Source organism: Indicator indicator, chromosome 6 (genome assembly GCF_027791375.1).
Source record: "Indicator indicator isolate 239-I01 chromosome 6, UM_Iind_1.1, whole genome shotgun sequence".
Taxonomy (NCBI): domain Eukaryota; kingdom Metazoa; phylum Chordata; class Aves; order Piciformes; family Indicatoridae; genus Indicator; species Indicator indicator.
In genome coordinates, this window is record NC_072015.1 from 31728894 (window position 1) to 31756083 (window position 27190).

Consider the following 27190-nt stretch of genomic DNA (forward strand, 5'->3'; position numbering starts at 1 on the left):
TTGACAAGACTTTGTGGCTTTACCCCATAAATATGTATTTAAAAAAGAAAAAGAAAAGTTTTTCCTTTGAAAATAGAGACTAAAATAGAACAGCAGTTCACTAAATCTTTAAAATTGGAGATTCCTTCTTTAGGTAAAGGCTTTTTTTTTTTTTTACAGCACAGATACAAAATGCATGGTGTTTAACTTCCATCTTGGCTTCAGCATCCATTGGTATGAAACAAAAATAATTCTGAAGTCTGAGACAAGTTTATTTCTAATATGAAATACAAAATGTTCATTCATAGTGATGGATATCTGATGTCCAACCAGATAGCAATTATTTCATGTAGCTGCAATTATGCTTATAAATCCCATTGTAAAATGGGCAGTGAGGGTTCTCTTCATGTTGTTTTTTTATATTGTAACACATTGGAACATGAGGTTAAATTACTTTTTTTTAAAATTGTATTAAAGTTTCTTAGGCTGCAGAGGGCACCTTATTTGAGTAAAACTGGGTAGAAAATAAAAAAAAGTGGACAGTTTTGTTATAAATTGCAGGTTTGTAATAAAATTGTACAATGAGCTTGCACAAGCTTTTTAAAATATCATTGCTGCCACTGAACAGGTCTGTAATTTATTTATTCAGGAATGTTAGAGGCATTTTTGATTTATTTGTTTTTAGAGAAGTTTTGTTAAGCAAGATAATGAGCAGAGCTGGTGTTAATCATTTACTATGCAGCTCTGAAAAATGAAAATTTTGCATATCTTTAGCACTGTTGGGGAAAATAAATCCACTCATAATGCTAATGGTCTATTGGTATAATTTTTAAAAAATGTTATCTGTTTCTCTGGAGAAATTCAATACATTCATATGTTATGCTAAAAGCTAAACTAATCAATATATAATTATACATCCATATGTGCATATGTATTGAGTAATCAGAAGTATTTGTTATCTGTAAAGATGAAAAATGAATTTGATGGTGGTCACTGCCATAGGTGACTACATATTTGTTTATGAATAGCCCTTCAGGTGAACATATTCCTCATGTGTGCACAATGCAAAATTTACTTTTTAGAACAGGCTCTCAAGAATACTGAATGAGTTTGATCTCATTCCAGGTAGCAAGGGGTTTACAATATATGGCACAAGTTGCCATGGCCTTTGCTGAATAATATTTATTTTAAGGATTTACTGCAGCAGCATAGGATTTAGTGTAACTAATTTAGAGAATTTAAAGATTAGATGCCCTTTAACTTGTCTCTGTTTATACAACTCAAGATTGTGATGTGCTCTGCTGGGCATGCGGGCATCTGACATTTTGGGATTACTGTTTCCCATTTTCAGTTTCCTGCTGAACAGCTATACTGTTCTGTATCTGACTGTCTCTGAAGCCTTAGCAGGTGTTCTTCATGTTCTCATGTGACTCCTTGTTGGACAGAAAAAGCTGACTTTGGGTCTGATTGAGGGACTGAAAAAAAAATCAAGCCTATCAGTCTCTGGTTACATCTAGTCGTCTCTTTAGTTTTAATTTTTTTTAATCAAGAGGTTCTCAGAAACATATCTCCATTAGTTCTCTGGAAACTAATGGAATTAAATAACGTTTGGTTTTTGGATCAGGGGAAACTGTTAGTTGTATAAGGTGCCAGTGCTGGTTTGGGACCTTGTTGCTGCAGGGAAGGACTCTGTATTTTTTAAGCTCTTAAGGATTTGCCACTGAATGATGGAAGATGAGGAAAGAGCAATCTGCCAGCGACTTGCTTTACATATAAATTTAATAATCTATTAAAACAAAATAAAAGAAAGTATCATCTGAGAAAGAGAGGAGACTCTTGGTACATGCATTTTCTAATTCTTTCCTTTGTTCTTTTAGAAATGTCATAATGGATAGACCTTCTCTGCACTGTCACTAGCCTGAGTCATTGCTGAGTGATGCACATGTACTGTCATTTGTCTGTCAAGGAGATGGATCACTAATTTAAATGGAACTTTCACTTAATCCTGTGCCAGTGGACCATATGTTGTTGTAGGTGATGCTACTGGATGCTTTCCCCGTCACTACTTTCCTATAATGCAATGTGTGGCCAAGCAACAGAGTTGGTTGGTTGGTTTTCCCTTAGCTACTAAAACTACTTCATCTTTACCGTTGATACAATTTTTAAGGGTTGACTAGAAATGCACCTTTGCATCTTAGAATCATAGTTTCCCTCTAGGTAAGACTGAGAGATGGATGCAGACTTGCCAAATCTTTTGGGGTATACAGATATGGAATATCTCCAGTGCAAGGGAGAAGTAAAACCTGGGTAAAAGAAAAGTGACTGTGAGCACACCAAGGAGCAAAAAGGTTACTGCCAAATCAAATTAGAATAGTAAAAGTATGAAATATAGACAAGACTGGAAAATAGCTAAGAACTTAGTCACTGATAATATGGTTTTCTTTTATTTTTTTTTCTCTTCCTCATTCAATTCTCTTTACCTTCAAAGGAGTAAGATGAGGCTTTCATATACAGAATACTTGAAATCTTTCATATACAGAATACTTGAAATATGCTTGTGCTTAAATAGCATTGGAACAAGCAGCTGAAATCTGAGGAGGGTGGGTCATGTAATTTTAGACCTCCTTCTCCAGGAATCATGCATGGCTTAACTAAAATTTTCTGATCTCTGATATGGTGAGGGAGAAAGAATGGGAGAAGGATGCTGTATTTCTAAAACAATTTCTCATACCTTTAGTAGAAACAAGCCCCATGAAACTTGGTGAGAGCTGAAATATCCTGCCACTGTAATCATGAACCTCCATCATTGAGGTCGATAGTGAATTTGACTGTTTCTTTACTGTGGGCTAAATTCCAGGCTGTGTTGTTTCTCTATACTGCACTCCATTTCTTGTCCTTGTTGTTATGCTCATTTGTGCCAGAGAAAGAATGCAGTTTGACAGCTATCACTACAAGTGCCTGTGGACATCATATACAAGCCAAATGCTAGATGGTGATAAATATGTTCTGATTAGACCTTGGTATCTGGATCATATGTAGTCTAGTGAAACCAACACTTGTTTGCTTTCTTCTTCAGGGGAAGTAGGTTTGCATTAATTTAGAGATACACTGGAAACAAAAATATAAAATCCTCCAAAATATTTTACAGTATTTTAAAAATTAGTATTTTCAGTTTGATTTGACTTGTTTCTGGAATGAACTACATCTTTCCTGAATGTTTAAAAATCCTATTTTAGTAATGCAGCTACAAAAAGCAAGAAGAAATGTGTTCTGCTTACCAGAGTGGTAAAAAAAAGCAGAATTATCTGATAACCACAAATGTAAGAGCTACAGAGATAGGTATCAAAATGTAAGAATGCTGATCAAAGAAATTCCATTTTAATTTGAAAAATGCTTGGAAGAATTTATAGATTCATAGAATACCAGGTTAGAAGGGACCTCAGGGATCATCTAGTCCAACATTTCAGGGTAAGAATATAGTTTAAATGAGATGGTCCAGCACCCTGGCTTGTTTGCTTCTGTCAATGAACGTACACAAGCCATTCTTCCTCTTTGGCATGGACTGTATGAAAGACAAGGGTGAAGATACGTAGGTGGTGGTGTTCTCTGCTCAGAGTTGTCCCAGAAGAGGGAAGAGTGAGGTGGTGAATGTTTTCTAAACCTCTCCAGTTGAGGCAATTGAGAAATTGAAAACATTCAATGAAACAACCGTGCTAAGGTGGAGTTCCTGAGTGGTAACATTGGTCCTCCTGCAGGCAGGTTCCTCCCCAGCACCCCTTCTGGGGACGTGACAAACAGTTACCAAGAACAAACTGGATGTCCAGTGTGTAATGGGGTATTACCTGTACCAGCTTCACCCTCAGGCACAGCATTTGTGCATTCTGACAAATCTAGGGTTAACTGGGCTGTGTTCTTCTTCTCTGGACTGGATTTATCAGGAAAATTTATTAGGAAAAATGGCAGTGCTGGCTGTGAATCCCAGTGTAGGAATGTTTGTCACTCAAATTCTTCATTTATGTAAGTCATTATGTAAAAATACTTAATAGTTATTTGTTTGAAGTTTATCAGTGTCATATATACTACCTTCTAGCTAACCTTCCTCCATAAGTCCTGATTACAGGCAGTGATATTAGGAGATTGCTTTCACTAGCCTTTAATGTACTTACAGTTTTACAAAATACTCTGATTTTCATCAGGGCTGTTTAAACTCTTCTCTTGAAAACTAGGATGTCATTTTAGCATCAGTGATGGTAAATTCAATATCAGGTAATATCTATATTCTGAAATGTTATGAAAAGAGTTTTTCATACTTCTGTTTGTGCTTGGCACTGTTCAGTTTTGATTTGTAAATTCTGTATATCTTTTTTTTTTTTTTGCATTGGCTTTAATTTTGAATGACTGTATCAAAAGTATTGAAAGATCCTTACATGAAATTATACTTTTCCTATTGAACTAAGACTTGCCGTTGGTGGGTCTGCTCCCTTCCCTCCCTCCAGAAAAAAAAAAAAAAAAAAGATTTTACCCAGAATTTTTTACTCTGTACAAGGAGATAGAAATCTGGTTATGTGTTCAGGCTTTCTAGGCAGCAGCCCTAGTCAGAGTGCATTAGACATATTTTGTACCTCTTCATATTTCCAAGTAGGATTTCCTAGATGGATGTACAGGACTCTGAAGCATAATGAGATCTAAAGAGACAACAGGATGCTCTCAGAACCACATTGAACCTGGTCTGCTATGAGAAGTGAGAATTGCCTTCAGATAACATGTAAAAATGGGGCTTGTAGGAGAGTATTTAGCTAGAGCTATTGTAATCAGATGCTAATTTCCTCCACGTCTGTTGTCTTTTAACATCTCCTAGAGGTGCTCGTGGTATTGGAGATCTTCCTGTGAACGGTTCTTCTGGTATCATGTAAGCAGACAGGGTCAGGTAATGAACACAACAAAGGCTACTTTAGAACTAGTTACACACAATCTCTCCTTGTGAATTTAAGTCTGTTGACATTATCAGCAGACACATGTCCATTTTGTATTGCAGGAATGAACAAGTTCAAAGAGGCAGAAAAGCGTGATAAGAAAATTTGGCATGAACAACCAGATTTCACTGATGCGTGAACACAAACACACACCAGCTCACAGATACACAAATATTCCGAGGCAAAAATAAAATAGCTTCTTGGCAGATCTTATTGACATTTAACTGACTAATTGCCCAACCTGACACTGGCACTGTTTTAAAGGGTGAAAAATTCCTCAGCAATGTCTCTGATATGTGCAGAAATTTAGCTATTTTTTAAGATCAATGTGCATTTCTGTTCAGTACAGGGAAAAATATGTACACTGAAAGCTTCTTTGTGTGCCTGGAGTAAGTACAGAAGACAATATTTATGGTAAGCCAAATAATTTCATATGCCTATTCCTATTTTCATAGGATTAATTTTCCAACGTTCTATGAAGTAAATGAGAAAAGAAGTCTGGGGACTTTCCAACCTGACTATTCTGTATCTTAGAGATTTAAATAAGAAATGTAAGGTGTTTCCCTTTTTTTTGTTACTTGTGGAATGCAGTAGCATGACCAGGTGGTCATGGGTTATGGGACCAGCTTACAGACATTTATTGTTCAGGGAGCTGAGTAGCTCAAAGGATTAGTAATTAGATACAAATCCTGTCACCTCCCAACTATCTGTTCATGTGCAGTTCGTCTTTGCACTGACCGCAGTTTGTTACTGTCTGATAATTTTCTGATTGCTTCTCTTTTAAAAGTTTGTTTTTTCTTAAACCAGTAAAAGTCACCATCAGGAATGGCACTGATGTCTCTTGTCACATTGGGAAAAAAAAATCACAACTGAAAGGGCATGAAGGATGAACTTTAAATAATAGCGACTAAAATTAAAATTGGTGGAAAATAGAGGGATATTAAGAATTACAGACCAGTGAACTGTAAGCACTGAGGAAATTGAAGTTATATTTTAGAATACAACTCTAAAACACAGTCATAATGGCAAGGCAACACAGTGTTGCAAAGGAAAAATATTTCCAACCGTTTATACATGCGTGCAGGCTACTTATTTTAAGGCAGTGAGCAAATACAGCCAGTCTGAATAGCTGTGCATCCTTTAACAAATACCTTTGTAACAGGAGAAGAAATACCCAGCTAATTGTAGCTTTAGAGTTTTGTTATGGATGAGAGATTGATAAAAGAGAAGCTTTTTAGATGGATTAAGTGTGTCATATCACAAAGCATCCAATTGTTGATGTACTAACTCTTATAAAAAAGACAAACACACAAAATACATCAAAAAACCAAACCAAACAAAAACAAACACGACCCCAACCAAACAAAAAACCCAAACCAAAACAAAAAACCAAACAAAAAAAAAAACAAAAAACAAAAAACACACACACACAAAAAAAAAAACAAACCAAAACCAACCAACCAGCCAAAAACCCAACCCCCCCCCCCGAAAATATCTTGGACATTGTTATTTACTTATTTACTTATTTAATAATTTAATTATCAGCACCATTAGGAAACTGTTGTATTGAAAACATTGATTTTTCCACTGAGGCAGTTTGTCCATTTCATAATGTCTTACCCTGCACTGATCAAGCTGCCTCTTTGATAATTTATTTCTAAGGGTATGAAATGAGTCCTACAAATTTGACAGGTACATCATCTAGTCAAAAGAAGGGAATTTTTTTTCCCTCCTAAAAGCTATTTTCTGTTGTTGGATTCTCCAAAGGATGTGACCAATGTGTCACTGTGCTTCACAAGAACTCATGAGAGGATGAGTGTTTGTTGAATTTATATATAGGTGGAGAAATTGGTGTCTGTTATATTTAGTAAGGTTGTGGATACATTTAAGGCCCCAATAACATGAGGTTGTATGTGGCCTCCAGTTCTCTTCAGTACTTTTTAAGGGTGTCTGGGAGATGCTTGGCTTTTAGCAGAGTGGAAACCTTTGTTGAATCGTTTCTTTTTTTCTGGCTTTTCCAACTGCGGTTTAGGTCACACTTGAAAAGCGCTAATAAAGAAGGGCTTGCGTAAGTAAATTCTCGGAAATTTATGATAATGTCTGTACTCAGCAACATTTTTAAGGTTCCAACTGTTTTAGATGTCTTATGAGAGGCACGAGGTGTCTGCAGCACTGTCCCTCTTCAGGAGAAGCTGAATTGCACCATATCACATTAGAGATATTCAGCTTTTGCTGTGTCAGCAGTTGCAAAAATATTATTTCAGAAACTCTATTTGTGACAAATTTAAAAGCATTTCAATAAAATTAAGAACACCTCCGTTTCTGGGAGCTAGTGTTAGTTGGAAATTGTGCTGTCTGTACGAAGAAGACAGTTGCTTTTTATTTTTGGGTGCAATTTTTAAATGAAACTAAATGAAGTTTAATGGCTTATAACATTGCATGAATTTGTCAAAACTGATCAGCTGGATTGCTACACAATGAATACTGAAAATGTTCTGGTTTTTAGGCTTATAATAGCCTACAGCCATTGAAAAGTCAAAATGTTATCTGATGATTTCAGAATGTTAATGAAATTATTATTAATAGCACATATATTAATCTTAATGATATATGTAAATATGAGCAAATGTAAAGGTCTGTTGACACTGAAAAGATTATTCTATTCCTGAAAGTAAACCTGGGGTTAAATTTCAGTGCTTAAGCATAAATCAGTCTGCTCTAAATGTGTCAATAAAACATTTTTTGATTAAGTGTAAAATTGTTTACGGGCTCAGGAGATTTGGAGTGTTTGTTAGCACAAAAATTTTTTTTTTAAAAGGAAAGGATGATTATATTTGCTTTTAAATTAGCAGAAAATAGTAACAGACTGCTCTGATTAAGTAAAAAGATGTAAGAGGCTTTGCTTCGTTGTTATCTTGATTTGATGCATTATCATATCTAATACATGTACAAATGTGGGTTTTCTTGGCAGGGGGAGGGAGGTAGCATGTACCATTCTCCACTGGATTCATTTGGGGAATAATTTGGCTTGATTTTTGTTTCTGTGCTTTCTCTTCTTTAAGTTAAAACAGTCTCTCTCTTGTAAAATGCATGCAATTATTTTTTTCTATTTGGTGGTGTTAATCAAACTGTAATATGTTTTTTGTGGTTACTTTCTTTAATGCCAAGATATTTTTTTTTTCAGGAAAGCAGCAGGTTTATGTTTAGGCAACGCAGAAATTTATTGTGTGTAGGTAGATGTAGTGAAGAGTATGATACATTTTTTGTTTTAATATCTATCTTTGAAAAACTGAATTGAGCAAGTAGAATATGATCACTATATTGCAATGTGAGAAACAGAGTGAACTTTTATACAGGAGAGTTTCATGGCATTTTACCTGTTGAGGGCCCTGTAGAGCCAGAAGTAGTGACTTGACTAAGTGACAGGCAGTCGCAGCCGTGGTGTCACTGTGTATTATCACCTCATGCTAGCTGGAAGCACTCCCTGAAGCCGATCTAGGTTGTATAGTCCTAGATGAGGTCTTCATGGGTGCTGACCATAAAAAGTTCATCAAAGTAATGAGGCGAGGCGAGAGCTTGGCGCTCATGGGCAGAGCTCAGCACCAAGGAGTGTGAACCGGCTCCAGCTGTGACAATAAAACAGCAGGTGGCTGCTGTCATTAGGGGTGGCAGATGAGGCAGGGGACTAACATTCAGCCCACAAAACTCTCATTTGTTAGCCATCGCCACTGTACCATGCAAAATAGCTTCCATCTCAGTCAATTTTACTTTGCAAAATATTACACAGTCGCCATAAGAAAATTAGAGCCTTGGGTTTACAGGTTCCTTGGATCTTATTATTAGAAAACTCTGTGCTCTCAGGTTATGTGGAAAATTAGACTTTTTTTTCTCCCCTGAACAGTTTGAGGATCTTTACAGTAATTTTATAATAGGATGCTTTCACCCAGGCATGTGTTTATTGGTTAATATTTTGGACTATTTTGTTTGTAACACTTTATAAAATCAATTCCATCAATCCATTCGCCTATGTATTGCACATTACATTGCCTACTGTGCTATAAAAGCCACACTCTGATTAGAGTATTTCCTTCTCCAGGTCTGTTCTGGTGCAGACATTTCATGTCATGAAGTGTGGGGCTTGGGATTATGCTAATCTGAGAAATTATGAAGAAACATTACAGCTCTTTGATAATTTTAGTCTTTGCAAGGCATAATTTAAGATGCCTGAACATTGAGATTTTTCTTGGCTGAAAACCACATCTTGGCAGTGTGAAGACTGCAGCAAGCCCTGTGGCCTGTGGCTCTCAGAGGTCAAATACTGGGGATCTGTGTTTGCTCCCAAGTGAGGGCACTTTGACTTGCATGGCATTACAAAGCTTTGTAGAAGGTTGATTATCACTGGTTGCATGCTCAGTTCTGTAGTTGCAGCTGACCTCTGGGAAATAGTGGTGTTTTCAGGTGGTCGTATGGACACAGAACTGTTTTGTGTTACATGTGCCACGATAGTGTACTTGTTTATTAAATACTGGTGATTTAACAGGAATTAATTTATGAAAATCAAAATGTGATGCAGTACTGGATAAAATGGAGCACTTCCACATATTTTGGTATCTATGCTGCCTTTGATGTTAGGTTCCCCTCCTACCAAAAACAGACCTGGAGGATCCCATCATTTGATGCTAGCACTTGAGATAAGGCTTTATAAGGGTGTGGTTGCAATGACAGCAAAGATCAGGAAAGGGAAAAATCCTTTAACTGAAGCTTCATTTCAGAAAGACATTGAGACAAAATAATTTTTCTGTTAACCTGACATGGTTTGTGTCTCTTTATAGGACCAGGTTGTTACTTGGTATGTAAAAACTGAACCTCTATAATTTTTTCTGTTGTTATTATTGTACCTCAGAAACTTGGTTGGCAAGCTCACAAATAGCTGTATTCCTTTTATTTCCTTATCTTTTCAGGTCGCTTACCAATTTTCCTTTCTTTTACAAATACCATATCATAGGCTTTTGCTTGTAACAAAACTGCTTTTTTCCTTCATGTTTGTTCACATGTACACACTCAATATATTGTCAGTGCAAGAATATCTAGGCTCTTGAGATCAAAGACTTTTTTTTTATTTTTTATTTGTTCTTTTTAATTCCATTGGGCACCTGTGTAGTTCTCATCTCTCTCATGCTTGATTTGTGTCCAGAAATGGTCTGAGTTAATCTGAAGCACTGTCTGGCATTGAAATATTCTTTGCCAGAGAACATCTTCTGCTGTGTCACAGATATCATCTTTATGACTGTACTGATTTGTCTGATCTCTGCTCCTTTGGGTTTCCCAGACTGATAACAGTCTTCATACATAGCGTTTGCCACATCCATTCTGGACTGCTGGAATGGCATTTTTCTTTGGTGCAAAACATCCTTCTGGTTTTTTTAATTGTCTTTATTGCTTCAATAACAATTGTATCTCAGGTCAATATTCTATGAACCCCCCCTTCTTTGTCTGAAGTGAGTCCTGCTGGACATCAGAGGCAAACCTAAGAAACACCTGACTTTGTGCTTGGCAGCTTTAGTGACCAGTAATTCTCCTGTTAAGTCTGTGTCTGCATCAGTGAGAGGTGTTAACATTTGCTCATGGGACAGCTGGAGTAATGTCACTGTTATGACCTGCAGTTCTCATTTGGATGAACTTCTGATGCTCTCAGTGCTGCTCTTAATATCATCTGCACACTTTGGTGCCATAATTTGGAAAGAGTTTTGTAGATCTGTAGTACTTGCAGAGTGTGTAAGAGCTTTTCTAATCTTCATATCATGGTTTCCTCTAAAAGTCTTCAGCCAAGCTCCTCCTCCTTCAGTGTTAGGATGTTGCAGTTCTCAGATTTTGGGTACAGTTGAGAATGGATGGCTGTGACTGGAGTATCTGGAGAGACTGAGATGCCAATCTGGATTGAAAACTCTGAGCTTTTATTTATGCTCAGCTAGTAATGAAAATGTCTTTTAACAATGAAAAATCAATCAAACATAATAGCCAAGTGTTAGGCATAGAATATGGTTGGTGTAATGCCACAGCATTTGGTGATTCTTAGTCTCTGAGGACAAGGAAAAAAAGCCAGAACCAAAGTGGGTGCTGTCATTTTTTGATCTGTGCTCCAAACATGTTTCTGTATGTATAAGTACCAGATGGACTGAAAACAATCTGATCCAAGGATTACCCTCTTTTTCCCTGATTGGAACCAGCCTGTTCTGATTTGATGAGACTATTAAAGATTCATCCATGTGGATGGTACTTCTGGTGGTTACAGATTAGGCCTCGCTGCCATAGTTTTTTTATGCAGTTACAGCTACTTTGGCAAAGAGATATTCTGAAGTATTTTGCTTTCTACCTTAAGTCAAACAGTCTTGTTGAATGCCTAGATGTAAGGAAAAAAGGATCTGTTTTACAGCTGAACTTACATCTTGGGAATAAACAAATCAACCAGCACTTGCTTTTCTATGTCAGGCAAAGACCTAGGGCAAGATTCTCACTATTCCACAGATCGAGCAGACTGCAGAGACTTAGCTCCAGCCACCATTTATCACCAGCAGCATTTTCAAATTGTGGGTAAAATGTCAATAAAAATTGTGTATGCCTTCTGATTGTGTGTGACTTCTAAGCTGTTCAGTCATCGGATAGTAACCAATTTATTCATCTCGTTCCTTTCTTCATACCTTCCAAATTTGCAAAAGACCACAGGCACTGTCTCTGCTAAATTGACTGAGTTATATATGGTGGCACTGCTACTGCAGGCCCTGTATGTTTTCTAGCCCACAACTGTGTTTAGGTTTATTTTGATTTCATCTAAAGACTGTCAAGAGTGGATTCTTTCAATGACAAGGATTTCACTCTCAAGATAGCTCTTCCTTTAGGAGATCTGCATAAACCTGGTTACTCAGTCTGCAGGAAGAACAAAAGATTAAGTATATATGTTTGGGTCCATCCATACTACTTTTAAGTAGTAACTCATTGAAACATCCTTAATTTGAGGTAGTTTTATAGGTTGTTTCTTGCACCTTCAACCTACAAAGACTTTGGTCCTTTGAATTACCTCTCTGGGCACTTAGAGATGTAGTTCACTTGACTTTCCCAAAAGATTTAATCCTACTTGAATAACTTCCCACTTCAAACATCAGTCTGTCTTGCTGTCTCCTTCTAGATCCAAGATGATGATATGTGGAACTGATGCCTATTGCGTCAAATTCTGTATCTATAATCATGAGCATGCTTTGAAATGGACTTGATCGTGAGCAGAGAGAGAGCTGGAATGGAAACCAGAGGGACCAGAGTTATGGGAATGTTGCATGCACGTATCATGAGAAGAGAGAGAGCATAAGCAGTTTCTTGGTGACAGGGTTGGTAGGTGCTCATTTGGATCATGTTGCTTATGGCTGTGAATCTGCATTTCTGTTTAAAACATTCTTGCAGCCTCATTTAGCATAAGAAGCACATTCTTTGTTGCTCTCATGTTTCTGGATGTTGTTGGTAATCTACCTTAGGTGCAAGGCACTCTGAACACTGAGCCTAAAGCTGCTTTTTCAGAACTTAGGCAAAGAGATTCTGTGTTGTGGTAGATTAAGAGGTTGATAGCAGCACTGCAGAAAGCACGTTGTGATTCTGTCTTTTTTTTAAATGTCTTTCCTTTTTTTTTTTTTTAGTACTTTGTGCAGCTGTTAGATTACCAAACACCTGTTAGAGGTGACAGTTACAGATGTTTGATAACCAATGAAAATTAATAGAACATGTGATTCTTTTAGCTTAGAAGTGATTTGGTAAGGTGTGTTTAGAAATGTAATTACATAGTGCTGCTGTCTACCGTTATCACTTAACATTCATTAACTCCTCTGAATATTGAAACAAACATTTCTTGTAGCGGTACTAATTTTCTCTTGTATTTGTAAGGTGATTTCCTGACAGAGTGAACACCTTCGACTTTAAAGTTTTTGCTCCTGTTCAGCTATTTTTAGTCTGCTCATTAAACAAGCAAAATAAGTAGAGAGTCATTTGTTTACTTACAGTTACCAGTTTGGCAATAAACTGCATAATAAACAATTTCCTATTTATTTCAGGTTTTTACTAGCCAATTTTTTTTGGGGGTAAGGGGGTTGTTGCTTTTTCTTACTCCATAACTGAGTTGTGTATATTTAGGTGGACAGTAGATCAATTCACATTCAGTAGCAAAATTCAAGTTTAAAATGAAAGTACATATTTTGTTACATTTCATTTTTTCTTAGATGAATCCTCAGCAACATCATTTTCAAGTAGATTTTTATTTTTAGTAGTAGTGCATGAACAACTTCAGTTTCTCTGCTAAGCTTATTTATTTGGGGAGAATTACAAGGTATGCATTCTCTAAAGTTGACTGCATTTTGTCTTTTTTCATCTGACCTCTTTCACTGGTCATTAATTTTAGTCTATTTGTAAATTATATTTTGCTTCTTGGAGCCTTCCTAATTCCTGATGCTTGGATGGCAGGGATGGTGAGGGGATGCCACTTGAAACTTAGATTAGGGTAATGAGGAAAGATCTACTTCTTGTTTTCAGAGAAATCCTCTTCTTTCAGCTGACTAATATTTCCCTTGGCTTGCACTCTGTTATAGCTTAAAACAGCAGACATGACCTTTTGGTGGTGTTTTTTTACGGCATTCTGAAATGGAGAATGCTTTGGGCCCTGTTCTGTTACATTTTGCATATCTGAAAGTGTATTGGCAGCATTTTTTGTGGCCAAACTATATTTCTTATGGATAGTATCATGCTGCATCATTTACTGAAATGTTTGTCCATCTAAGTTGTGCCATCCAGCCCCTAGGCTTTGAGCCACACCGTAAAATTTTTTTGAATTGACTAAGTCCCATTTTCAGCAGTGAGTTACATGCTGAAGAGTGCAGTGGCTTTCTTCCTCCTTTAAGGAGGCAAAATGTGTGATCTTTGGAAAGTGCTGTCCATGCACTCAAACTGTACCAGGTTCACTGTATGCCATGCCCACAGCTTTTCATTACATCTCCAAAACTAAAAGTTCCTATTTGCAGTCTTAAGTTTCCTTTCCCCTTTGTATTATTAACAGTCATCCCTCTCTGAATTTGGCTTATTCCTCCATCTGCAATTAAAGGATAGTTTTTGTATTAAAAAAAAAAAAAAGGCAGACAAGAACCAACCACAAAATCCCCAAACCAACAAAATTCAGAATGGATCTATAGCTAACTTGCAAGAAACCTTTCCAATTTCAGTTTCAAAATACGTAGCTTCAACTGAGGCATACAATAACTGAGTTTCCTCCTGGGGTGTGAACTAATGTAAATGCTGCCAATTTATTCCTCTTTTGCCACAGTCTTTGCAATGACAGACTAAATTTCTGTCCTGGATGGTTAGTGTTATAACATACATCTCTTAAAAGAGGGATAGTGAGAGGATTTAGTAACTTTGGATAGGAAAATCTCTCCAAGCCAGCTTGAGTGAAACTGCAGAGGATTATTTGGGTTTTGTTTAGTTTGTCCTTTCTTTGTACCCAGGCCTTTTCTGCCAGAATATGTGAAAGGGGGTAGTTGTACCTATTGCTACTACTTTATGGCAATGTGGGTAATAATTCATGCCTTGAGGGATGCAAATTGGTTGCAGAAAGCAACAAGAATATGTTGAGGGATGTCTCTCTCTTCTAGTTGATAGATGCAGGAATATGCAGGAACAACGCAGTCGATTGATTGATAGTGTGCAACTCATCCATAATGATCTGTCTGATATAGCAGTAAATTATTCCTGAGATTGATGCAGGTCATTGAACAGCACATTGACAATCTGGTTGTCTGTCATCCTGTTGAAAGCAAGTCAGGAACAGTAGCTGCTGTGATACTCAAACCTACCTTGGGTGCAAGCTGTGTACAGGTGTTCCACTAATGTAAGTTGTCTTCTCAGTTTTGTTTTTCCACTGGCCACCTTGGCTTCATAGCTAGCCCATTACAAGTAATGGTAAAAATGAGATTAAAAGGTTGCAGTCTGTTGCACTGATGATTGCACATCGACATAATATTAATTTTTTAAAAATGCTGGGTTCTGAACTTCAGCAACAAAATAATTAAGAAATATAAGTGACTCTTTCATGGGAAATGATAACAAAACAAAACAAAAAAATCCCAGCTAACAAAAACAACTAACCAAAAAGAAAATCAGAACAAAGCAAACACCTTCAAACTTAAGGCAGAAAGGTCAATAATTCTCAGAAATGTAGAACTTCTGCCAGTCTTTCGGTTCCATGAATTGCCATGACATTCCTGCCTTGTTAGTGGTGGCAATGTTGTCCTCATTTACCTCTTTCAGTTTCTCTTTACAAGAGAGTTTGCATTTTCCAGTCTGCCGAGGTGCTCACATGAATACGAGGAGGAAGGAGCCACATCTGCCAAACGTGTGTGTGTTTTCTGGTTTAATTACGAGCGTTGGTGAGGGTGGAGTGTAAAGTAGCCATATCCTTTTTTAACACTTGGGGTCAGCAGGGAGTATGAGGCAGCGCACCACAGGACTCAACAGCGCAGGCTGGGTGATTACACATGACTTGTTAACCTTCTGAAATGCTATTGATTTTGTGGGGTTTTTAACTTATGAAGAATACCCATAACTGTTATCTGGAAGTGATAAGACCTGCTTCATTTGCCTGCTAAATGAGTCATCAAAACCCCTCAGCTTTCCTATGCAGGGTTCTAGGACTTGACGTCCTGTCACAGAGGGCATGAAGTTTTTCAGATATTTGGATGTTTTCCACACTAGACTTTGCTCTGCCAGATATTTAACTTGAACCTGACATCTTGTCACAAAGGGCATGAAGCCTTTCAGACTACTGGATATCTTCCACACCAGATTCTGCCCTGCCAGATACTTTCTTTTAAATTGAGTCCCTTGCGCACAGTCATGCGAGAGAGTTATCAGCACCCCAGTCTGGACCCTTCAGAATCAGCAAACATCCCTGAATGATGGACTTGAAGAAATTCCCAGGAATTTAGACTTTTGATGCATGGTAAAAAAAAAAATAATTACTTTTTTGTAGAAAACCATTGCTTTCTGGGCAGTTCTGTGTTTTCCTCTATGCTCTTTTTCCTGAAGCTGACCTGCTGAATACAAAATCTTGACTGAGAGAGGAAATGTGGGTAGCAACTTTTTATGGAATGTTGAGATTTTTAACTTGAGGGTTTTTTAAGTTCCTATAGACTGCAATGTGCTATAGGGCTGACTTGAACAGAAGTTCTACCTTTATGTGTAGAACCTGTACAAATCTTAAGTAAGTGCAAAAATCTGTAATTAGCTATGCAAGTTTTATTGAGCATTCCAAAATACACGTAGGTCATGATATTCCTTGAGAAACCGCACCTGTTGGTATGACTCCATGTGAATCACTCATTCAACTACAAAGAGGTAGGGTTTGTAGCATATTTCAAGATACAGCAATGAATAAGGCCATTTCATTCAGGTAAGAAGAACCATTGAGTCCATGTGGTTGTTTGCTTGTCTGAACATACTGTCCCCCTTGGCACGATCCATGCAGCTTGCCTTGATTTTCTGGATTCTTGCCTTATGTGGATATATAAGGACAGAAATTCAAGCACAGATCATGGAAAATAAAAACTGATGCAGGCAAGATAACATTATTTCCTCACATTCTGTGATGGCATATAAAAGTTTTAGAGACCCTTTTTCTTAATATTCTTTGAAGCTGTCAGATCTCCCAGGTGATTTATCCAGTGTCTGAGACCTATGATAAAAACAAGTAATAACTACTAATAATTTAATAATAATAGCATTCTGTTCTGCCTTTTTGCTTTGTTTTGTTTTGTTTGTGGGAGTTGTTTTTGTTTTGATTAAAAAAAATACTTATGAGATGCTTTTTAAAACATTTGTGCTTGAGGTCTGTGCAGTCTGTAGTCATGCAGTAGCTTACCTGTATTCTCAGAGTTAAATTCATGTATAAAGAGGTTCTGGACAGTTTAAAGGAGATGTAAAGGATATTGAGAATATGAATAAAGGGTAGATATTCATTGTTATTCTCCTGAACTTTTCTGCTGTCATTGAACATTGTTGTCTGTAAGACAAATTCTCCATGAGCAATTGCAGAGAGCAGTGTATCTACTGAGAAGTGATTTAAAATTGCTGTTCAACTGCTGGATACCTTGTTTGTAGAGTCCCACAAATATAAATTCTCTTGCTGGTCGTCCTCAGCAGTTACGTGCACTTACAAGATGACTGCTCTGTTGATGTGGCTTCAAGTGGCTTTCTGATAGGGGCAAGATGTAGCTTCTTCCCTGGAACTAGGCCAAGGCTGAGCACTTGGTAAACACTCAGGAAATAACAGGTTTCATGACTTCATGGTCCAAAAGGCTTGTTTTAATTTGTGTGTGTGTTTATTGGTTTTGTTTTTTTTTTTTTTTTTAACTTTGCTTTTCACTAACAGTGATGTACATATTAAAAAGAAAAGAGCTATTATAGATTCAAAACATAACAAAATCTATATTCTTTTGCCCTCTCAAAACAAGGTACTTCACAGAGCACAATTCTCTCCCTGCAGAGAAAATGAGAGAACAGACAATACGTGACAGATTATTCATATTCCTTGGGTACTGTGATGATAAACATCGTACATGCTGAAAAACTTGTATTACACTAGAATAAAAAGTGGAAGTAAAGATTGTCCAGTATGTTTCTTTATTCCCAGAATTAGAATTCCCTTTGTTACTTTTGTACATGAAAATGTGCTTTTATATCTGCAGACAAGTCTGCAGAGGCCCCTAAATCAGTTACAGACATTCTTCGAGTGAGTCCAAGTACTGTTTGAGGACTGCCATGGAGTATGAGTGGACACGTTCCTACAAAGCCACAACTCTTCTAAACTGAAAACAGAATATTCTGCAAACTTATTTTTGGAAAAGTGCTCATATATTTATGATTCAAAGTTATTTTTAATAATAGTATATGCGCAAACAATTGTCCATAGGGAGTGTGGATGCTATTCTAAAGCTCTATGTAATTTTTCAATTTGTTTTTAAATTATCCTTCAATGTGATGAAAATGTGAACAAAAGGCCAGAGTAGCTGAAAATCACTAAAAAAATTAATCTGACAGAATGCCATTGCAAGCAAACCAATTCCTACCTACTCACCTCATTCCACTGCAAGGGGAGGCTTCTAGGAGCCATCCTCCTAATGAACAGAGGGAACTCCCAGTGGCCATGGCTGGGATCTGTAGGCTAGACATTTCTGCCTTGTGAGAGCTGACCCTCAGGAGAGCAGCTGGGCTGTGACTTCTTGTCTTCATGTGGGCTGGGGATGAGTATGTCCAGATCAGAGGTTCTAAAACTGATCTGTGGCAGTTACAAGTTTTTCCTACTCCTTATTCATGTATTTCTGGAAACAGTTGATTTCTAGCATTTGAATATTTCTGTTTCCACTAGAATTAAAAAAGTAAGAAATGATAAATTCAGTGAAGTCTGAAGTGGTACTTGCTGCAGCTGATGAAAAGATTCTCGTTGGTTTGGAGATGTACTAGAGCAATATATCTTGAAGGCATTCCATCCATGAGTAAAGACTGGTGTCACAGACCAAGGCTAAGTCATGTCTATCTGTTTGGTTCTGGCAGTATCTTAGGAATAACTGGTTTACTCATCAGAGATAAACAGCTTTGATAAAATCAGTGGGTTTTGACTACTAAATCAGTAATTGCTTATAAGCTCAGAATCGCCAAATGTACTGAAAACATTTTTTGTGTTTGTTTTCTAAAAGCAGCACACATTGCAGCTACCTCTCCCTAATTTTGTAAAATGGGGAGCTGTTCCTGAGCTATGCTGAGCACTCCAGGCAATCTGCACTCCTCAGGTCTTAAGTCTTCAAGCCCTAGAAGCTTAAAATGTTAGTAAGTGCCGAGACACTTAATGAGTCAGTCTTCATTTTATTTGTGCTGTATAACAGCAGCAAAATGGCTACTCAGAACCAGGCAACTAATGTGAGATAAATTGCTTCACATTATTAACAAGGCCTTTGTCTTTGATTTTGCAGAAAGGTATGTCTGTCTGCACCCCCTGCAGTTGCGCAGAATAAGAAGTGTTTAGCTTTTGTTTGGAAGCTTCAGGTACACAGGCTTGGAATAAAAAATCAAACTACTTCCCTAGAAACGCTGTGTAGCTAGTTGGGATCTTTATATTTGATGTAAATAATTGTAAAGTATGCCTTTACAGCTGGGATTGCACATTGCCCTTTCACAGCAACATCTTTGGGTTTGTTTATCTTTTAGAGGAGGGGGAGAATGGAAGTCTGTAAGAGGAAATGCAAATATTGCTAAATTAAAATCTGTTTGGTACTTTTCATGGTTGTGTGGAAATGGTTGGTATTTCTGGCAAAAAGCAAGGGCAGTGAGTTTTGAATGCCTGTCCTGATATTAGAACACACACTTTGTTTCATTTTGTTACAATCATTTTCCCAATGTACTGTAATTCTGATGACACTGGTGTAGTAATGATGGTAATGGTGTGAAAGATTATTCACAGCCATAATGATTATGATGCCATACTAATAAATTGTGTAGGAAAAAGTAGTAAAGATATTTTTAAAACGTCTTTTTTCTAACAAATAAGAAAACTGCGATAATTTAAGTAAGATGGAATTATGTTCTTACACTTCAAGGGACACACAAGAGATTCTCTGTAATAATGGGAAAGTGCCCAAAGTAGATCAGACATGGAGAAGCTACATTAACATATTTGTAAAGGGAGAGTACTGTCTCTTGGCTTTTGTGGCTCTTATACCCCCTAGTGCTAGTGTTTTACAGTCCTTCCATTGTCCATTACTGCAAACACGTCCAGATGAATTCAGCGTTTAATGTTAAGAATCTTATAACATGCCAGTTTGATTTGTAGCCCTTCATATCATGGAATGCTAATTAAAATCATATTTTTGCATATGTCATGCCTTTCATGTACATATGCAAATAGAGTCTATTGCCTTTCAGCTATTAGTAATTAACTTTATGAAGGACAGCTGTAATACATAATTAACAAAAATGTTTGCAAGCCCTTTTCACACTGAAAGTTGCAGCAGTAAAATTTTTGCTTATCGAGAGAACCATTTTAGTTTGAAGCTTCAGTCTGATATCTAAATTGTTTGAAGCAGTCACATGACATAATTAAACTGCTGTTATGGTCTTATCAGCAGAAGAATGGTACTTGATAGGCTCCTATCTGTTTCATTACGTATGTCAACAAAATTAAAGTAAATTATCTGTGTTTTGTTTGGAGGAAACATAATGCCAAGTGGCAATATTTTGTTGCTGCTCTTGATGCTTTGCACAATAATCTTGACAGTTTGAACAATATTCCTGCTCAAAGTGTATTCATGAACATGTACTTCACCTTTTCCATCCTTTTTTTTCTACAATGCTATAAAATAACTAAGGCTATTAATTTGCTTCCCTGTATATCTCTTTACATAATTAATACAATCAAGTTCAAACAGATGTAAGGAGTGCTTAAAGCATCTGATCTTGCTGTATTTTTGTGTTACTCATTAAAACATTAAAAACAATGGACCTGCTTGTATGAAGAAGGGTTGCAGGGTGGGCCCATCCATCTTAAATAAATTCAAAGGTTTAACTAAAACTATATGAATTTGTAACATGAGAAATGTTACTCTGGTAAAAGAGAATGAATATATTACCAATATATTTTATATGATGTTCTAATTTGCAAAGGGAAGCAGAAACAGGATTTCCATGCTTTGACCAGCAATGTATGCTTGTGATCACTTATTTGTAAGAAAAATATCCAAGTGAATTCAGCCTGAAGAAAACTTATTACAGAATGGACTTAAATGGTAGTCTATCAGGGTTTTTTGTTAAATCCATCTTAAAAAAAAATACTCAAGTGCCTGCTCAAACCAGAAAAATTCTATGTGTAAAAACAGTATGAAAAAAAATCTTCCTGCATTTTCTTTTTGTTTGGTAGGGTGGCGTTTGTGATGAAGAAACATTTGAACACTCATTTGCTGGGCAAGCATGGAGTTGGCACACCTAAAGAAAGGTAAAGTACTTTACAATTCTTTCTTATTTTGTCTTAGACAATGTGTGGAGAAACTATCTGGAATATTTAGCTTACCCAAAATGAAGTTACCTGGACTTTTTAGGTCAACTCCAACTACAGAGGGAGATGACATGTTTAAGTGCTCTGCCAGCGTGAGGCTTATGACATGTCTGTGGGTGTCAATAGAAAGTGTAGAAAGTAATTCTATGTAGAAGGTGTAGGATTTGCGCCTTTTTGGCTGTTTCTGACAGATGATATTATTTTCTCAAAATTTCCATTGTTGTAACTGTCCCTTCAAGTACAAAATCAAATATTCTTCCTTTACTTTTTTTTTTTTTTTAAATTTATATTTATTTTCCTTGCTGGCCTTGATGCTTGTAGATTTATTCAATGACTTCCTGAGATTTATGTTGATCACTGAGGACAAAATCACAGCAGGATCAAATGAAAGTTTCCTCAGTATTCTTGGGCTTGAACAGAAATCTGGTGGGTTTGACTATTTATCAAATGAGTTAATTTTTTAAATATATAATTTGCATACAGTTAATTTATTTTCAAACTTTTTTACATTATTTTTTCCTGTGATATGTAACTGCTTTACAAACTAAATGTCACCATCTTTGCAGATAAACAGATTCTTGCCTCAGATTTGTTTGGTAAATTGTGATACAGCTATTGCTATTTCCTTGAATTTTTGGGGCAACTGTAAAGTGGATGTGTTTTGGATAACCTAAAGATTGCACATTCTCTTTTAGTCTGGGTAGATGGAGGTATCCTGCCTTCAGGGTTCCTTGCTGGACACTTGGTACTCTTTCGGTTATTACTGTCTTGTAGCTCATTCTTCTGTTGTAGGCTTTACTATATAAGAGTATTTTCTGGTTTTGATATGAAAGAAGGGGAAAATAAATGATGGGTATGAGTCGTAGGAGAACACTCAAAACTTCTTCTGGGTTGTGTTTGTTTCTTGTTAAAGACACTGGAAATGGTAGTCAGTTAGACCCTTTCCTCACAAGTTCATCATGCTTCAGTGAGTGACCTAAGAGCAGAATTTTTAATGAACACATCTTATACACCTTATGTCTGACTATGCACCTACTTAAGTGGTGCTTATGTTTTTAATGAGATTTCATCTACCAAGAGCTTAACTAGGATTTCCCTACCACATTGTTACTTAAAAACTTTTGAGATTCTGTATTTTAGACGAAATAGAGCATGGTGCATTGAAACAACAATTTCATCAGAGTAGATATTGTGCTAAAGTTTACGCTGGTTATCTTTTGTCATAATGCAACAATTATAAAAAATGTTTTGCTCTGGTGGCTTATTTTGTAACTGGAAGCATTCAACACCAATATGTTCTTGTACAAGGGGGTACTTACTGTATAATCATCATAAATACAACAAAGAGATAACTTGCATTACCCTAGTGAATGCGTGTGCAATAAAGGGTACTTACAATAGATTTCCAAATATAGTCTCGTAGCCTGAGAGGCACATTTTTAGCGATCATCATCTTGAAATGAATTCCTAAACAAACAGGATGCTATAATCTAAATTGGTTGTTGTTGGCTTTTGTTTGTGTGTTTCTTCTGGAGGCCTTCTGGCTGTTTCCATTTTCCCCATTTCTTCCCATATTCCTCAAAGGCTTTCTGGCTGGCCAGCCAGCATAGTGTGAGGAGGAGGAGGAGGGGGTGTCCCCCCACTGCCTCCCCTCTGTGTGATGCCAGGTTCACAGCCCTTGCAGCCGCAGCTGCCCGAGGAGCAGAGAACCCAACTAAGGCTTGCAACCTCCCTGCCCCAGATGCTAGCACAGACTGTTGTGTTTACCCCCAGGCCTGCATAAAACAAATGACATTTGAGTGACTCTTTGCTTTTGAAATTTCTTCATCCATCTTTTGGATGAATGTAGAGGGACATCAACTAGTAGTGGCAGAGCTACAACAACAATAGAATTTTCTAGCAGCAGTCCCTCACTGGTGATGGTGGAGGTTTAAGCCACATAATCTAGTGCAGTAAATACCAGACCACTGTTGCTTTCCTCTCCACCTTTCCCTTCCTATTATGAGAGAGTTTGGTGCCTTGTAATGGCTTTAGGAACCAAAGAAATCCTTCTGTAGCATGTTCAACCAACATACTATAAATTAAGTTAGGTAGTTTTCTTACCTATTTTAATTCCTTGATTATAATTTTGCAAGCTTGCTATTTTTTTATTTCTCTAGGACAATATAATCAGTTTATTCTTTGTTTTGAATTTGATTCTCCCCTCAAATATATTGCATATTATAGCAAATACAAATAGAAGCTAGCTAAATAGGCTGTGACAATTAAATTAATAATGCATTTTATTTGCAAGTGTTTAGTCTTCCTGGTTTGACTGATATATGCAAAGATGGTAATTTATTAAAAGTAAATTCATGTAATTGTACTACAGAATTTGATGGACCAAAAAAAGTTGTCAGCATGACTATCATCAAAAACAGAAAACTGAAATAAGTTCAAAAGGGTGCTTGAAAAAAAATAGTTATAAGCTATACACCCTAAGAAACTGGTGCCCGTTTAACAAACTTCTCAGCAGTTTCTGATGACAAACATTGAGATAGTTCTGAGAGAGAGAGAAAAAAATACATATACATTTTAGTATGCAGTACTGAACTAGTGCTTCTTGCTCTCTTTATCTTTCCATAGCCCATAACTATTGCTTCTTTTGTATGCATAAGAGGGAGGTATTTTGGAGGCTGTGGAGGTTGCAGAAGTGTTTGCATGTGCAGATACAGAAAACAAGCATAATTCATAGTAAGATTGCTACTAGAACATCTTTTATTTTGGTCTTTTTTTTTGTTTTTCTTTAAAGACAAAATTGATTTAAGGGGAAATACTGTGCAGTTAAAAGTCACAGAAGGTTCTTGAAAAAAAAAAAAGCCTTGTAGAAAAATGTCTCCACTTTTCAGCCACAAAACCCCTACTGCCTAGTTCATTATGATCATTACCATTTAATAGCTAACTCAAAAGTGGAATGTTTTAACACAAAAATTCCTCTAAGGTATTTTTTCATGTTATTGGAACTGTGATACTGATTTATTGTCAACTTGAATGTATCTCAAAACTGGCATGTTATCTGCTAAGTCCAAGGCCGGCACATATTTGGTACTTCGGTGTCAGTAATCTTCATGGGACCTATAACTATATCTTATTGGCAGGATAAATCTTTGGCTACACCTTTATTGTGTCTAGGAGACAATGTGGTTGAGGACAAGGTGAGATCATCAGTAGTGTTAATGGTGCCAAGTTCTAATTTCTGTTACTTAGCTAGGTGTAAATTGTCACAGAACCAACAGAGATGTTTCACAGTTGATATATGTACCTTCATACACAAATATGAGCAAGAAAATAAAAATAAAATCACCAAGTCATGCATAAGTGAGACTGAATTTTGCTGCTATTAAGCACAACTCTAGATTTAGACATTTTTCATAATGAAAATACAATTAACACACATTAGTTTTTATTATTGTTATTATTTTTAGGACACCATTAGTACTACACACTATGCATTTTATAGTATATAAAACTGTTAAATTCTGATATGTCTGTTTAAACTATTTCTTACATAAATTTACCACAGAAAGGCCTTTTACTGACAATTGTTTAATTACCTCATCTTCCTTATGAATTTTAAAGTATGAATTGCCTCTGAAATAACTTCTTGCAAGTGAGTAATCCCATTGAGTCAAATAGGATCATTTATATATGTAAAGTTACTTGAAGCACAAACACTTGCTTAACTGGAATCTGTGTTATAAAATATTTTCTGTAAAGATCATTAATTGTACGCTTGTTTTTTTGTAAGGTTATTCAGGTTATTTTTGCATGTGCTTGAACAAATAGCATCAATATTACACTGCTAGTAACATCACATGAAGATCATCTGGTTTTTCAAATGATCTTAATTGATTGGAAAAGCTGTAATAAGTTCATCTTGAGAGCAACAGCTATAATACCTGTTACTGTATAATAGCACCCTAAATATACTTGAGATGCTTTTTCAAATAATGTTGGAAGATAATGTACTTATAAAGTGTGTGTATTTTCACACAACTGCTTTGAAGTAATAAGGAAAATCTCCTAGGTGCCTGTTGTTCATTGTGCTTTCATAAGACCACATGAAATTTGGAATAGTAGATGCTACTAATATGGTATAAAAACCATCATGGAAGGCATTTTTGAGGTCTGAAAGAAAAGTAGTCAGGAAAAATTAATGGGGGTTTGGTGTTCTGCATACTCTGTAGAAAATGGTTTTGTAATAAATTGCAGAGTTATGATCTTTTCATTCTGAGTGTAAAATGAGAAGTGAATGAAGTCCTTCCGTCCAGCATTATTCTTTATGACTGAACAGTTAATCCTTCTTTTGAAACATTCTTCTTTGACTTGAGAAATTTCTGATAACAACTATTTGCTATGCTATTTTTATATGGTATTTCCCTGTAGTTACAAAGTTCCAGCTGATGTTACAGCAGATTTTGGGAGAACAAGTGGCACAAGTCATAAAGTGATATCTTATGCATAAATGTATGCATGTATCTTGTAATAACTTGTTCATCTTCTTAAAGAATGATTTCTTTAAGTGACTGTCTCACAGAAAGGTTTCCTGTTTAGAGGTATGGGTGGGACATACACATACAAAGAGAGTCAAGAGACCTGTAACCACTGGAGGGGTAGTGTGTTGGGTGTGGCCATCAAGTTTTATCATTGCCTTTTGCTGCTTCTTGCAAATAATTTTGAGCTGTTCAACTGAAACCTAGCATTGCTAGTTTAACTGGATAGGAATGGAAAACTTCCTTAATCGATTGTTTCCTGTCTTTGGCTTTAAAAGTGTCTTGAAGAGTCACAGAATCATTCTTTGTAAAAGCCCCAAGGAAGGAAATGTAGTTTTGCCTTGAAGTATTTGCTAGTTGGAAGCTTGTAATGTGAGGAGGGAAGTGGAAAGGACTCAGTGTTTCAGCATTGGTTACCAATTAAAGGTTTACCCCAGGTCTGTGTTAAGCTTTCAGTATTTTGAAGGCTTGCTTGACCTTCAAAAGCAGTGTTTTCCTGTGGAGTTCAGCTCCTGGCTGGTGCTGTATTGTTTCAGTATGAGCATAGGTACAGCCTCTGTAGTCACTTGCTGCCTGAATGCTCTTTCTGTGGCTGGCCCAAGGAACATGAGGAAGCCATTATGATTACCTGAGTTTCCTCAGGTACTGGAAATAGATGATATACTGAACATTCACAGCTAGCTTTTCTCTTGGGTTGTTGTCTGTACACACGTCATATACATTTGCTTCCCCACAAAGAAAAGAATAGGCAGCCATTTATACTTCTGAAGACTGTTTTCACAAAGACAAGTGATAAATTCAGCATCTTATCAGAAAGAAAATTAACAAGCAAAGGACTGTAATAAAAGAATGAAGTTATTTTACTACTACTCATTTTTTGTTCTTCCTATCAAGTCCTGGCAGTCTTATAGTTTAGTTCAGAAAGAGGGGCAATCTGAAGTTTTGGGTTTTTTAAACTTGTCAGGTGTGATGTAAGGTGTTTTGGAAATTTCTGTATTTGGCAACAATATTCCTGTTGGGAAGGCTTGGCTGCTCTGGGTAGAAGATAGAGGGATACCTAAGGGGATGCACGCTGCCCACAGCAAGCACCTCTGGCTAATTTTAAGTGTCGTAGCAAGATATAAATAGTGTCTGATATTCATAAACAACCAAATTCTCTCTAAGGCTGGGTTATTATAACATTGTGTGTATGTGGAAGACAGTGTGGGTAGTTGCTGAAAGCTGAAGGTTTCCAAGAAAAACACAGCTCATAGTTGCATGCCATCAGCCAAAAAGTAGTCATCTGCAAACTGATCCCTCCTCTCTCGCAGTCAGCTGTAAGTTGTTCCAGTCATATGTCCCAGCTTGCTTCTGCCACTGTGTAAGTCAACCATGCAGACCAAGAGGGTAACGATAAGGATGGCAGTAGGTGTCTAAATCCTTTTTTCACCTGTGCAGAACTGGAAGGCAGAGACATGTCCAGGCACTTACACAAAGTATGTTACACTACTTTGAATTTGTACAGTCTTGTACTTTGTGGCATTTATGGATGTAAAATGCTCCATGTCCCGGGTGGTATGACTCTTAGCTTTGATCAGTCT

At 36.8% G+C, this 27190-nt stretch overlaps 1 protein-coding gene across 1 annotated transcript in view; it reads left to right on the plus strand.

Moving 5' to 3' along the window:
- ZNF407 (zinc finger protein 407) overlaps positions 1-27190 on the plus strand; it is a 333287-nt gene that overhangs the window by 84544 nt on the left and 221553 nt on the right. Inside the window, exon 3 of the mRNA XM_054381843.1 lies at positions 20944-21018. Within this exon, the coding sequence (XP_054237818.1) occupies positions 20944-21018 (75 nt within the window). The remainder of the gene's footprint in view (positions 1-20943; positions 21019-27190) is intronic.